Source organism: Ursus arctos, unplaced genomic scaffold (assembly GCF_023065955.2).
Source record: "Ursus arctos isolate Adak ecotype North America unplaced genomic scaffold, UrsArc2.0 scaffold_6, whole genome shotgun sequence".
Taxonomy (NCBI): domain Eukaryota; kingdom Metazoa; phylum Chordata; class Mammalia; order Carnivora; family Ursidae; genus Ursus; species Ursus arctos.
In genome coordinates, this window is record NW_026623078.1 from 13,822,007 (window position 1) to 13,836,400 (window position 14,394).

The window sequence follows — 14,394 nt, forward strand, 5'->3', positions numbered from 1 at the left end:
TGACGCGGGGTTGCATCCAGGGACGCTGAGATCATGACCCGAACCGATATCAATAGTTGGGTGCTTAAACAATGGCGCCACCCAGGTGCCACAGCACTCATTTAAGAGAATAGAGAATTTCAATTTTTTTCAGCTTTATTGAGGTATAATTAAGATACAAAATTGTACATATTTAATGTATACATTTTAATGAGTTTGAATATATGCTTACACCCATGATCCATCACCACAATCATGGTAATAAGAATATCCGTTACTAGAGTGCCTGGCTGACTCAGTCGGAGAAGCATGCGACTCTTGATGTTCGGATTATGAGATCGAGCCCCACGTTGGCTGTAGAGATTACTCAAATAAATAAATAAACTTAAAAAACAAAGTATCCATCACCTCCAAAAAATTCCTTGTGTCCCTTGGCTTTTTCTTTAGGTTAGAATATTTAGCATAAGATTTATCCTTTCAACAAGTGTTCTAAGTGCATAACACTATATTGTTGATAATAGATACAATGTTGTAATGTTGTAGATCTCTGGAACTTATTCATCCTGTATAACTGAGACTTTATACCCATCAAACGACTCTTCCATCTCAGCTCCCATCAAACTCACTCCCATATCCTGGCAACCACCAATCTATTTTCTGCTTATTTGACTACTTAAGATACTTCATGGAAGAGGAATCATGCAATATTTGTCCTTTGGTGACTGACTTATTTCACTTAACATAATGTCTTCCAGATCCATCCATATTGTCACAGGATTTCCTTAATTTTTAAGTTTGAATAATATCTAATCGTATATATCCCACATTTTTGTAAAAATTTTGAGTGTAGTTGACACATGATGTTATGTTAGTTTCCCACGATTTCTATATCCTTTTGTCTCTCATTGGACATTTGGGTTGTTTCCATAGCTTGGCTATTGTGAATAAACATGGGAGATATCTCTTCGAGATCTTGATTCCAATTCTTTTGGATGTATACCCAAAAGTGGAATTGCTGGATCATATGGTAGTTCTATTTTTAATTTTTTGAGGAACTTTATATTGTCTTCCAAAGTGGCTGCACCATTTTGCATTCCTACCAACAGTGCACAAGGGTTCCAAATTTGCCACATCCCTACCAACACTTATTATCTTTTGTTTTGCTTTTTTTTTTTTTTTGGCAATAGTCATCTTAACATTTGTGAGGTAATACCTCATTGTGATTTTGATTTGCATTTCTTATTAGAATTGACAATATGGAGGTTATTCATAGGAAAATGTATGAGTTAAAGAAGAGGAAATAGAGATAGCCTATATACAAGTCTTTTGAGGAGTTTTGCTATGAAAGCAAGCAGAGAGATGGGTACAGCTGAAGGGATATGGAGGGATGATAGGATAAGAAGTGGTATTTTGTTTTTGTTTTTGTAAATGAGTGATAGTTGTGCATTTTTATATGCTCATGAGACCAGCCAGCATGAGGAGAGACTGATGATGCTGTTGGGGGAAAGATAGGGATAATCAAAACAACAAAATCCTTAAGCAGGTAGGAGGCATGGAAGTCCAGGTCACAGGTGAAAAGACTGACCATTAACAACAGAAGGAGAGCCACTTCCTTGTCTTTAATAGGATACAGAGGATGTATGCAATGATAGGAAGGATTATACATTTAGTGGCAGGATGTGGAAAAATGCCTTATCTCATGACTTCTTTTTCTAAAGTAGAAGGGAAAATCATTGGCTGAGTTAGAAGGCACAAAATAGTCATCGTGGTGACTGAAGAAGTAAGTTTTCTAGAACACTGGAACAGGATGACCAATTTGGTGTCTGTGATCATGAATTTAAAGCAAGCCTGTCAGCCTGAAAGCCAGAAAGAAATACTGAAAATTGCTCTAGAGAGAGAGCAAGTACAGTAATTGTTGTAGCTTCTTGTTTATATCCATGACAATGTTAAAGAAAATATATAGCGAAAAGAAGTTTTAAGTAGAGGGGGCAAAAAAGTGTGAGATGTTAGATGTGTCAGGATCTTCATCTTACATGGAATGAGGAGCTACTGTATACTTTTGATAGTTGAAAATTCAAGAAATAGATATTTAAAGTACACACATTATTTAAATTAAACATTTACTGGGACACCTGGATGGTGCAGTTGGTTAAGCGTCTGACTCTTGGTTTCCGCTCAGGTCATGATTTCGGGGTCCTGGGATCGAGCCCTGAATCCGGCTCCACACTCAGCGTGGAGTCTGCTTGAGAGTCTCTCTCTCTCTCTCTCTCTCTCTGCCCCTCCCGTTCATGCTTGCTCTGTCTAATAAATAATACCTAAAAAATTACACATTTACCATGAGAGAACTAAAATACTAGAAGTTAGTTTGAATTATCTAAATCTTCATCTATCTTAAGACAGGTGAATATACAATGTCTAAAATTGATCAATTAGTGATAGGGATATTTTAATTTATGAATATGGAAGCAATCACCAGATGAAATAAAAATGGAAAGTTAAAAGTGATTGCCTATGGAGAATTCTGGTTTCTCATTAGAGACTCTTTAATACTATTTGATTTTTCTCATAACCAATGTATGCCTTACTATACTTTAATTAAAACAAAAACTATTCAAGTGTGAATGAAGACCTATGTCAAGACCAACCTTTGACAAAAGTAGGTAGGTTTTATCAAAGTAACATTTATTTCCATCCCCTCCCATACCCTCTTCTTAGCCCTCTGGGTACTGTTTCCTCCCAATATCAAAGGGGTATACTGCTCTCCTGCCCCTGACTTCCTCCTCTCTTCACTAAGGAAAATCTCATCTCCAGTTGTTTTCCAATTCTCCACTTTGATAAACACAAAATAGCCTATTCTTAGGCTCATTCTAAAAATGACTTATTCTTGGCTCATAGTAAAAGTCAGTAATAATCTAATAACTGAAATTCTTTTCCTCCTGTTCCCATCCCTGCCAAAATATTCCTTAATGTGTGATCTCATTTAGCAAGAGAGCTTTATGTGCGTGTTTTTGTTTCGTTGCTTTTTACTCTCAGAAACAGAGGTAAGTTAAGTGGATCAGACTCTTCCACTTCATAGTATATTACATTATGGTTCATGTAAAGTACCTTGTATGATGAATTTATCCCCTTTTATTTTCACCCCCCCACTCTTATTCTCTACTCACTTTGAGAATTTTCATTTTAAATGAGTTCAAAGGAATTAATCTGTATTGGATGGTTAAAGGCACTTGGATAAGTGGGGGAAGATTATTTAGAAGTGTAGGAAAGAGGCCTTCCAAAGGGATTTCAAATTATACCATCTTTACAGGGTTCATTTTATTCTTTTTATATAATGATTTAGTAGTTGTTATTAAGCCAGGCTGGAATCAGAATATACAGTTATTGAGATGTTTTCTTATTATAAGTTCTGCTTAAAGATTTAAACAGGGTCTAGTGCAATATCCCAATCATGCAGGTGCTTAACAATTATTCTCATGCAATAATGATGATGTAAAACTTACATAAGCTTAAGGTAAGGATGAATGACTTATTTACCACACAACCTTAATTTATTTTTTTACAACACAGATGATACTCATCAAATTGACAGTTTTATATGCTTCATCAACATGTTGGATATGGGATAAACAAACAGGTAGCCTATAATTAACGACAATTATTTCCACTATTTATTTATTTCCACTATTAACTGATGCCTAATTATGTAACCTACACAATGAAGAATATCTACTTCCAAGAAATGCAGCACATTGTTTTGTTTTCTGTAACTCATTTATTCAATAAAAGTTTTTGTCTGATTAAAAAATGTTATTAGTATTAACACTCATCTAGAAATTCATTACTTAATGCAAACAACGATTTTTCTACGTAGAGAAAAAAATTGTGACTCTCTGTAGATTAGGGTATATTGTGCAACATATTTTGCAATTTTCTTCCGATTAGTATATGAAATTTCTAACAAAAAATGATGAAATATATTGAATTGAAACCCTTAAAGTCAGGAACTAGCTTCTATTTTTTTCTGTATTTTCTTTTGTACTTCCATATAGAGTCTGTACTGTATTGTTTCATAGTCATATTTGTATTTTTCTTTAATTTTTATTTTCATGTCTTAAAAAGATTTTATTTATTTAATTGTTTTGAGAGGGAGAGAGACAGAGAGAATGAGCAGGGGAAGGGGTAGGGGCAGAGGGAGAGGAGAAGTACTCCCTGCTGAGCAGGGAGCCAGACCTGGGGCTCAATCCCAGGACCCTGGGATCATGACCTGAGTGGAAGGAGAGGCTTGACCAACTAAGCCACCCAAGTGCTCATTTACTTTTTATTTTTTTTAAAGATTTTATTTATTTATGTGACAGAGAGACAGCCAGCGAGAGAGGGAACACAGCAGGGGAGAGGGAGAGGAAGAAGCAGGCTCCCAGCCAAAGAGCCCGATGTGGGACTCCATCCGGAAATGCCAGGATCATGCCCTGAGCCGGAGGCAGATGCCTAACGACTGCGCTACCCAGGCGCCCCTCATTTACCTTTTAAAAAATAGTCAATTTTGGGAAGCATGGCTGGTTTAGTTGGTGGAGGCAGCAACTCTTGATCTCAGGGTTGTGGGTTCAAGCCCCATGTTGGGTGTAGAGATTACTTACAAAATAAAAATCTTTTAAAAAATACTCAATTTTGTTAAGTTTCCTCTTCTACATTTGAAAAAACCTGGGAGCAAGATCCTATTTGACTTCATATACGTGTATTTCTTAGCAACGTTAGTGACTTGCTCATAAATATTGCTTAAAGGAATAAACGCTCCTTCTTTCTTTTACATTTGATTTAAAATAACTTCAAAAAGGTTTAGTCAAACATAGTAGTTCCCCTCCAAAAGTTTCTCACCTTCACTATTTGTATCACTAATAGGAATCAGGAAGAACAACTCCACAGCAAGACAGTGAAGTGTAAAAAGAATAAAAGAAAGAAAAAGGAACACAGAGTCTTCTATATTATACTCCCTTAAGACAAAAATAGGGAAGCTGATATTTTTTGAGTGAAAATAATGGTATGTGTTTTGTGCTGCAGATATTCAATTTTATATTTAAAAAAATACTACTTTATAAGGAGGCAGTATAAGTGAATCCTGGCTTTGACGTTTTTTGTCAGACCTTGGTCCAACTACTTGCCTTTGCCGAGCCTTACCTTCTCCGACTGCAAAAAATAGAAACATTTACCTCTAGGATTGGTTGTTTAGATAAATCTAATCAGGCTGACTTAATGCGTCTGACACATACAGAGCGCCCATACGGTTCCGGTTCCTAACATTATTAAATACGTGAAGTTAGTTATCTCAGTGGTTCCGGCAAGGCAGTATCCGCAGATACACAGGGAAGAGAACACATAGTTTAAGTCTTATTCACAGGTTGGTATTAGCCAGGCATTTTTTTTTTTCGTTTTTAAAAGATTTATTTATTCTAGAGAGAGAGAAAGGACGCGTGCTCAAGCGGGGTAAGGGGTAGAGAGAGGGAGAGAGAAAAGCAAGCAGAGGGCCCGCTAAACACGGAGCCCAACATAGGCGGGGGCGGTGTTCATCCCAGGATCCGGAGATTATGACCTGAGCCAAAACCACCAGTCCGATGCTCAACCTATAGAGCCACCCAAGCGCCCCTAGCCAGGCATTTTAAAAGCTGGATCCTGGGTATTATTTTCCTATCTCACGGCGTGTAATGCAACGAAGCTAAAAACTAATGGTTTAGCGTTGACGTTATTTTATTCCGGGATCTACGTGGATCTCAGAGAACACACTGCCTCATAAGGACTACAGACCCCAGGACAAAACATGCCAAGACAAACACTGACTCAAAGATTCGCTACTGCACAACGTTTTCAATCCGTGCTTTTATGAAGCGGGAGAAAACGTTGTAGGTTCAGACACCAGGTCAACGCACGATCTCTACATACGTTCACAACCCCAGTAAACTAAAAACAAGAAAAAAATGTTGAGCAACACTGACAGGACAAAGTTGCTAAATTTCCGGCGTTATCCGGGTACTCCTGGACACTGGCGCCTCCTGCGACAGAAAGTTCGGCAGTTCCTACGGTACGGCAGGGGCGGTGCCGCGGCCGGAAAGCAGCGCCGGGGCCGGAAAGCAGTGCCGCGAGACCACGTGGGCTCTGAGGCCAACCTGGGCGACCTTGGAGGGACTTGGCCGTGCGGGTAATGGCCAGTACCGTGCAGGGCGGTGGGGCAAGAGCCCTGGACCTGCTCCGGGCTCTGCCTCGTGTGAGCTTGGCCAACCTAAAGCCGAATCCAGGCTCCAGGAAACCGGTAAATAGCTGGTGGGGGTGAGGGGAAGCGCTGGGGAATGGGGCGATGGAAGCGGCCATTCACTCCCCGTCGTTTTCGGGGACTCCTTTTTCCAGAAGGCTGTTGGAATGAACTAGGGTTGCCGACCTCTTGTTCTCCTTAACTGCAAAGAGGAGAGTCTTCCCATATGGTCCCAATTCTTAGTAAGTTGTATATTTTAAAGCATAATTATGTTTATTAGGGCGGAGGAGTGAAGTCACAGAAACTACAAAAGGATTGTCTCAGTGAAAATTGTATTTAAACTGAAGTACTTTCTCAGTGTCTTTATTTTCGTGGGAAAGATTTGAATTATGATAGATGTCTCCTCTGCAAATCACTGAATACAGCTAGAAAAGCTGTTGGTTGACATACTGTCTTTATTTATCTAATTTTTGAAAGATTTTATTTTTAGGTAATCTCTACACCCAATGTGGGGCTCTAACTTACAATCCTGAGATCAGAAGTCGCTTGACTCGCCCACTGAACCAGCCAGGCACTGGGATATACTGTAATTTTAAGAAATCAGTTCCTTGTTTTCACGAAGTGAGAGTTAATTAATTTAATTTAAGAAAAATACTTTCTTTACAAATTAATGATTCAATAATATACATGCATAACGCTAATGTATTTACAATTCCAAAATAAATGTTCTGGAATATGGTATAAACCTTGTTTGTTGGGGATGTTTGATTCTAGGATTTTTTTCAGTTCCATTCTATCATAGAATCCTTATGTCCATTCCATCCTTGGAACTTTGCCTTTGAAATGCACAGCTTGGAATTTGGTTACAAGAATTCGCTACATCTTCAGAGACAAAGATGCTAACTTAAGAGTGTTTGGGGGTTAGAGCAACTAGAACAGTGCTTGACACACAGTAGTGTTAGCCAGTACTGGTTGATTGGATAAATGAATGGCATCACAAAAAAAATATACAGCAGAAAGATGAAATACAATTTTTAAAAATGCACCTGCAGATCATACAAAACTCTCTTCTGTCCTCATAGGAAAGACGGCGAAGAGGTCAGAGAAGAGGTAGAAAGTGTGGCCGAGGCCATAAAGGAGAGCGTCAGAGAGGAACCCGGCCCAGACTGGGCTTTGAGGGAGGCCAGACTCCATTTTACATTCGAATCCCAAAATACGGGTTTAATGAAGGTCATAGGTAAGGTTCCTTTGCTTATTAAAGTAAAAATCCCTAATTTTCGTGGACAGTCACCAAAAAAAAAAATAGCTTGGTAGAAATTTGAATTCACTTTGAAGCAAATTTTTGTTGCTGTTTCTCTGAAACATTTTTGGTAATGAAATTTAGGCTGGATTAATAGGGGGAAAAGCCTTGACTTTGTACTCAGACCTGCAAATGGAGATAATAATGCCTGCTCTTATGGTTGGTTAGAGGCTGAGCAATAACATATATAAAAATCTGGACAATTTATAGTCACTCAGTAAAGGAAAACTACTCTTATTACTTGAGCTCCATTAATGCATCATTCAAATAAAGGGGTTACATTTTTGACAAATTTGTTTAAATGAGTGAAGTAAATGCTTAGGTAAATTATTTTAATGAAGTGAAGTACTCGTTTTGTTTCATTAGCAAAAATAAAGCGATACTATGTTTCTATTATACTCAGGAGGGTTTTATTTTGTTAAGTCATCTAAATTGATGGAGGAAAATACAGGACAAATCTTTGAGTTGATTTGAAGAAGTTACAGGAAGGTAAGCTTGACTGAGTTTTCCAATTGTTACTTTGTTTTGTAGCTTCAGACGCCAGTATCAGCCTTTGAGTCTCAATAGATTGCAATATCTTATTGATTTGGGTCGAGTGGATCCTACTCAACCTATTGACTTAACTCAGCTTGTCAATGGGAGAGGTGTGACTATCCAGCCACTTAAAAGGGATTATGGTGTCCAGCTGGTAGAGGAGGTAAGTCTGGACTAGATTTTTTAGCGTTACATAGAAAGCTATATCTGATTTCCATATAATCAACACACTGCTTTTTAAATTTTTATTTCGTTTCAGTTGTCATATAACCATTACATAGTGGTGATTGTGTAATACTCAGTTGTAGTTTGAGGAAGTTGGCATGCTGTATTGAGGGGCCTTTGTACTCTGGTTCTGGGGTGCTCTTCGGTGTATCCATGCAGCTTGCTCCCTCAGTCCCTTTGGTTCTCTGCTCAAATGTCATAGCAGGAAGATCTTTTTTGACATCCTTTTATAAAAGAATGCTCACTGTCCCCCCTGCCCCACCAGCCGTCATAGTCTTGTCTGCTTTACCCTGCCTAAAGTATTTTTCTTTGAATATATTAGCACCTGACCTTTATTACTAAGTAATGCATTTATTTTTTTCACTCTCTCCTTCACTATAATGTAAATTCTTTGAGGACAAGTATTTTGGTTCATTGCTATATTTTCAGTATTGGAAATACTGGCTCATGATAATTAGTTATGGAGAAAAGGAATGAATCAAATCTAATTCCAATTGCAGCAAAGTTTTCTATTTATAAAAATTGGCCAAGAGTTTCATCAACAATTAAACTTGTTCATTTATACTTTTGTTTCTTGTAGGTCAGTCATACAGCTATGTAAGTAACTTAGTGTCCACTAGAGGGAAGCATGTGTTTATGGAAAAACCTTTTTAGATTCCTTTGAAAAAGTGAACCTCATGGATAAAAGTTTTCCAGATAAAATGATTTGTAAAGAGAATACAGAATACACAAGTCTCAGTATTCTATTCAGGGTATATAAGGGAATACACATTTAAATTAATATGGAAAAATCTGTGACTTTGTCAGCCAATAAATGGTGCATTCCAACAGTTCTCAAGCATGTGTCTATATTAAACGAGGAAAATAATCCTGAAAATTACACCAGGGCAGCAGTTGAGTAAGTAAAGTTAGTTACATATCATTTGTAGCTCTGTGAATTGGTTGACCTTCTCTGGATTTCAGATTTGCAATGAGTAATAGGTAATAAGACTTTTAATCCTTCAGCACAAAATTAGCAATTTTGGAATATGTGTTTACAAGGAATAATAAAAGAAACCTAACTGATAAAAAGATATTCCTAAAAAATGCTGTTTATAATACTGAAAATGCTGGAACTAATTCTAGTGCCCAAAAATAGGGAAATAGTTGGGCAATCTGGAATAGTAATTAAAATTCACAAAAAATATGGCAAGACCTTATTTTATTGAGTCAGAGGTGCCATTGATTATAAAAATGCAGACCAGTATCATAGATGGAAAAAAATGTGAGAAAATGTGTCTTAGAATTGATGGAATAGTTTTGAAATACATGAAAACTTCATAATTAATAAAGGAACTTGATTGGGAGCCAGCTTGTTTCAGCCACGCCAAAATAGCAAAAAAATTCTGTCACCACAAAAAAGAATGGTAATTCCAGCATCTTTTAATTCAGAATCTGTTTTGAAATTAGGGTAAAATGTAGTACATCCTAATAAAAGTGACCAAAAACAGAACTTTAGAAAGTTCAGTTCTACATTTTTTTAGTATTGACTGTACTAGGGAAAAGTAGACTTATATTTTTGTTCTTTTAGAGGCTGTGATAAAATCAATAGTAAATGCAAAGTGAATCTCTGTTGTGCTTTTCTGCCTTATTTCCTAGAGTGGACTGATCCCTCCAAGGTTAGATACTGTTGTCAGATTTTTTTTAAGATATTTTATTTTTAAGTAATCTCTATACCCAAAATGGGGCTCAAACCTGTGACCCCAAGATCAAGAGTCACATGCTCTACTGACTGAGCCAGCCAGGCACCCCTGTTAGATAATTTGTTCTTCCAAAAGTTCCAGCCCACTTGTCCCCTTGTTAACCTCTTGGTCTTTTGCTAACTTAAGGATAAGGAAGATAAGTGTTTTCCATCTCAGTGTGGCAGAATGTTGTGTCTAAGAACACAGGTGCTGTGACTAGACTCTCCGGGTTAGAATCCTAGCTCTGTGAGGGGCATACGGGTGGTGCAGTTGGTTAAGCCTCCTGACTCTTGGTTTTGGCTCTGGTCCTGGTCTTGGTGTCATGGGATTGAGCCCTGTGTGGGGCTTGGCGCTCAGTACAGTGTATTCTTAAAATAAGTAAATAAATCTTAAAAAAAAAAAAAAAAAGAATCCTAGCTGTGTGATCTTGACAAGTTACTTAACCTCTGTGCTTCAGTGTCCTCATCTGTGAAGTTGGCACAGCAATAATTTCATCATAGGGTTGTTAGGATTTAGTGGTCTACTATTAATGAAGGCCTGGGGATGGATACTTATATCGCTGTTTACTAAATATAAATGAAAATGTAGTCATCTCTGCTTATAGAAAATGAGAATTGGTAAAATAAAGTGTCCTAAAAACATGTAAGAAAAAAATTGCATGTTTGATAGGACCTCAGTGCAGAGGTATTTAGAGTTGGTATTACTGTTGCATTATAAGCATTTTGGAGGAGAAAATGCAATATAAAAAGGAAGCTTGCCATGATTACTTTTAGCCAAGCTATCTACAAACAGGCTTTGCTTTGACCTATTACAGGGTGCTGACACGTTTAAGGCAAAAGTTAATATTGAAGTACAGTTGGCTTCAGAACTAGCCATTGCTGCAATTGAAAAAAATGGTGGTGTTGTTACTACGGCCTTCTATGATCCAAGAAGTCTAGGTAAGATGTCCTGCAATCCCTTTCTTCTCCCTCTTTGGCTCCTACTGGCTGCTATATGAGGATTTTAGAAATCCTCCTAGCTGTCCGACTTGGTGTTTGGACACCTTGGTTTTCTGTTGTAGGGTTTCCTGTTAGTGGTGTGACCTCTTCTGATAATACCTCAGTCAGTATGTTATAAGAAGGTTTTTTGTCTTTAAACATGGGGCTTACATATGCTGTTATCTATGCTTAGAAATTCACAAATTGTGGGGCGCCTGGGTGGCTCAGTCGTTAAGCGTCTGCCTTCGGCTCAGGGCATGATCCTGGTGTTCTGGGATCGAGCCCCGCATCAGGCTCCTCTACTAGGAGCCTGCTTCTTCCTCTCCCACTCCCCCTGCTTGTGTTCCCTCTCTCGCTGTCTCTCTGTCTGTCAAATAAACAAATAAAATCTTTAAAAAAAAAAAAAAAGAAAAAAATTCACAAATTGTTGGTAACCCAGGGATAACTTTGATTTTCAAGATACAGATTTTTGAAAATGAAGTGTATTCATTTGCTTACTCAAGATAAACCTATTTAATAAAAAAAAAGTTCTTGGAATGAAGTTCTCATCTTGGTAGGATTTAAAAATTAACAATTAAAAGAAAATCATATGTATATAGCCATTATTTGTATCTCTCTTTTTTATTTAAAATTTTTTCAGAAATTCTGTGCAAACCTGTTCCATTCTTTCTGCGTGGACAACCCATTCCAAAGCGAATGCTTCCGCCTGAAGAACTGGTACCGTATTATACTGATGCAAAGAATCGTGGTTACCTGGCGGATCCTGCCAAATTTCCTGAAGCAAGACTTGAACTTGCCAAGAAGTATGGCTATATTTTACCTGATATCACTAAAGATGGACTCTTCAAAATGCTTAGTACTCGAAAGGATCCAAGGCAGATTTTCTTTGGTCTTGCCCCTGGATGGGTGGTGAATATGGCAGATAAGAAAATCCTAAAACCTACAGATGAAAATCTCCTCAAGTATTACAGCTCATGAATTCCCTTCCAAGAAAGCAGAGTTGTGAAAGAGTTCTGGAAGAAAATGGACTGAAACATGCATATTTCTCATCATCTTGTCTTGATTTGTAGATGTTGTAGTTAATTTAGATGTTAATGTAGATGTTGATGTTAATTTTCCATGTAGCCCTATTTCCATTTTTATATAAAATTGAAATAAAAAATGGAATAAGCAAGGGCTGCATGGGGGTATTGAATCTGTGCAGGCTCTTTCTCAAAGAAACAAACTCCCTGGTTTTCTGCCAGAGGAAGATGATAACTTTTAGGGTATTTCTTGTTTGTTTTCTCATGATCTTTTCATCCAGGGCTTGTGTTATCATTGTTGCAAATCAGAATGAATGCAGGTGGAATGGGACTGACTTTTTTTTTAATGGGTTTTTTTAAAGATATTTATTTGAGAGAATGAGAGCAAGAGAGATACAGAGGGAGAGGGAGAAGCATTCTTGCTGCTGCTGAGCAGGGAGCCCAATGTGGGGCTCGATCCTAGGACCCTGAGATCATGAAGGCAGATGTCATGAGCTGAAGGCAGACGCTTAACCGACTGAGCCACCCAGGCGCCCCTGGAGTGGGTTTGATTGCTAAGCCTGCTCAGTCAAGGTTAAAGAGCTTACTAATCGTAGCCCATCAGTAGTCTCAAGGAAGCTCTGCTATCCAGTGTCAAGGTGGAAAGCCTTCAACTCTGGATTATTAAGATGTGGATTATTAAGAGTTAAAGGTTTAAACCCAGTAAATAAGTAGTACAGTATTTACTAGCAAAACTGAAGCAGAAAGTCCAAGTGAATTCATTTTCTCAACTCATCTGATATTTTACTTATTTCATAGATACTGGAGACCTTTGTTTTTCAGTCATTTTAAACAATTTTTGAAAAATTGCTCAGTGATTTTATAAGCCATAAAACAGCTGGTAATGTGAAAATTAAACCCAGTTAATGTAAAAGATTCAGCAGTCAGAAAGCTTATTTAGCTTTGCAAAGATGTGTTGTACCTGAACCATACAAAAGCTCAATTTATCCTGCTGCAATTAAATCTTGAATAATTCATGATAATTTTTCCACGGGAAAAATAAAATTATTCCTGGCCGTTTATTTTCTTAGAAAAAAAATTTTAAAAGCTTAAGTGATGCAATATTTTGTTTCATTAACTTATCTACCTTCTCTATTGCTGATCTGAGATTCAATTTCAAGTAGTTTATGCACCAAGAGTATGTATGTTTAAATTTTTATCCGGGATTATGTAATTTGGCTCATTAAACCATTTCTTAATAAACCAGAACTTATAAGAATCACTGTTAGGACCATCTTCTATGATAATCACCTATGAATTTCAAGGGACAGGCAAAGCTTTTAAAAATTTTTTTATTTTTCAGAGATTCCAAGTGACAGAGTTGGGTTTTTAGGATGTTTTGGCTCCATTGATAGGAACCACAAATTACAGTGGCTTGAATGAGATAAAAGTTTATTTTTTTTTACAGAAGTGCTGAGACCTATTCAGAGCTGATAGCTGGCTCTGCTCCACAATCTCAGAGCCCATGGCTTCTTCTCCCTGTTTAGCTCTGCTATCCCTAGAGTGAGATGTGCATCTTCATGATCCAAACAGGGATCAATAAGAGCCAGCTTTTCCTAAGAAAGATGCCTGGCAGTTGCCACACAAAACTTAACGAATAAATTCCATTGGCCAGAACTTGGATACAGTTCTCTTCTGCAAGGGAGCCTGAACTTTTTACTTTGGTAGCTTATGTTCTTAGTGGAAAAATTCCTTTAGGATGGGTGAGTGAGAGTGAATGTATTGGACAACCAGCAGGGGATTGACAACCTGTTTTGGTATTGACCAAACTTCAACCCGGAGGTTAACAGACTTAAAATAGACAACATAAAAAGTGCAGAATTCTTAAATTCTTTGCTTAATGGTATATTCACCATTCTGAAATGCTAAGTTCGGTAAGAAGTATTAAGCCAATAAGTTGATTAATTCATCAATTTTGGTAAGGAAAATGTTTTCAAAGGAGTGATGACAAAGCAACGGAAAGCGTCCGAGGAGTCATTTACTTGTTCTCTGTGCCTGCTTTTTCTAAACATTTTAACAATAAAGCTATCTACACTTGCCATGTTAGGTATCAAAACAGTTAAACTTGAATATAATGTATGGAGGAAGAGACGATAGGTTGTAAGGAAAAATAGCAAGGTACAAAAGTGGTTTTGGATTTTTATTTTAAGATTTTATTTGAGAGAGAGCTTGTGTATAAGCAGGGGAGGGGCAGAGAGGGTGAAGGAGGCTCCCTGCTGAGCATGGAGCTGGACTTGGGGCTCCATCCCAGGTCCATCCCAGGACCCTGGGGTCATAACCTGAGCTGAAGGCAGATGCTTAACTGACAGCCACCCAGGTACCTACCCCAAAGAAAATGTTTAAATTGATGATTACAGTG

General features: G+C 37.7%; 1 protein-coding gene across 1 annotated transcript; it reads left to right on the forward strand.

The window, feature by feature from the left end:
- Positions 1-6,056: 6,056 nt before the first annotated feature.
- MRPL15 (mitochondrial ribosomal protein L15) lies at positions 6,057-13,254 on the forward strand. The gene is made up of 5 exons (XM_026516471.4): positions 6,057-6,277; positions 7,300-7,454; positions 8,049-8,214; positions 10,812-10,935; positions 11,615-13,254. Exons 1-5 carry the CDS (start codon positions 6,170-6,172, stop codon positions 11,950-11,952), a joined length of 891 nt encoding a protein of 296 aa, XP_026372256.2. The 5' UTR covers positions 6,057-6,169; the 3' UTR covers positions 11,953-13,254.
- The last annotated feature ends 1,140 nt before the right edge of the window (positions 13,255-14,394 follow it).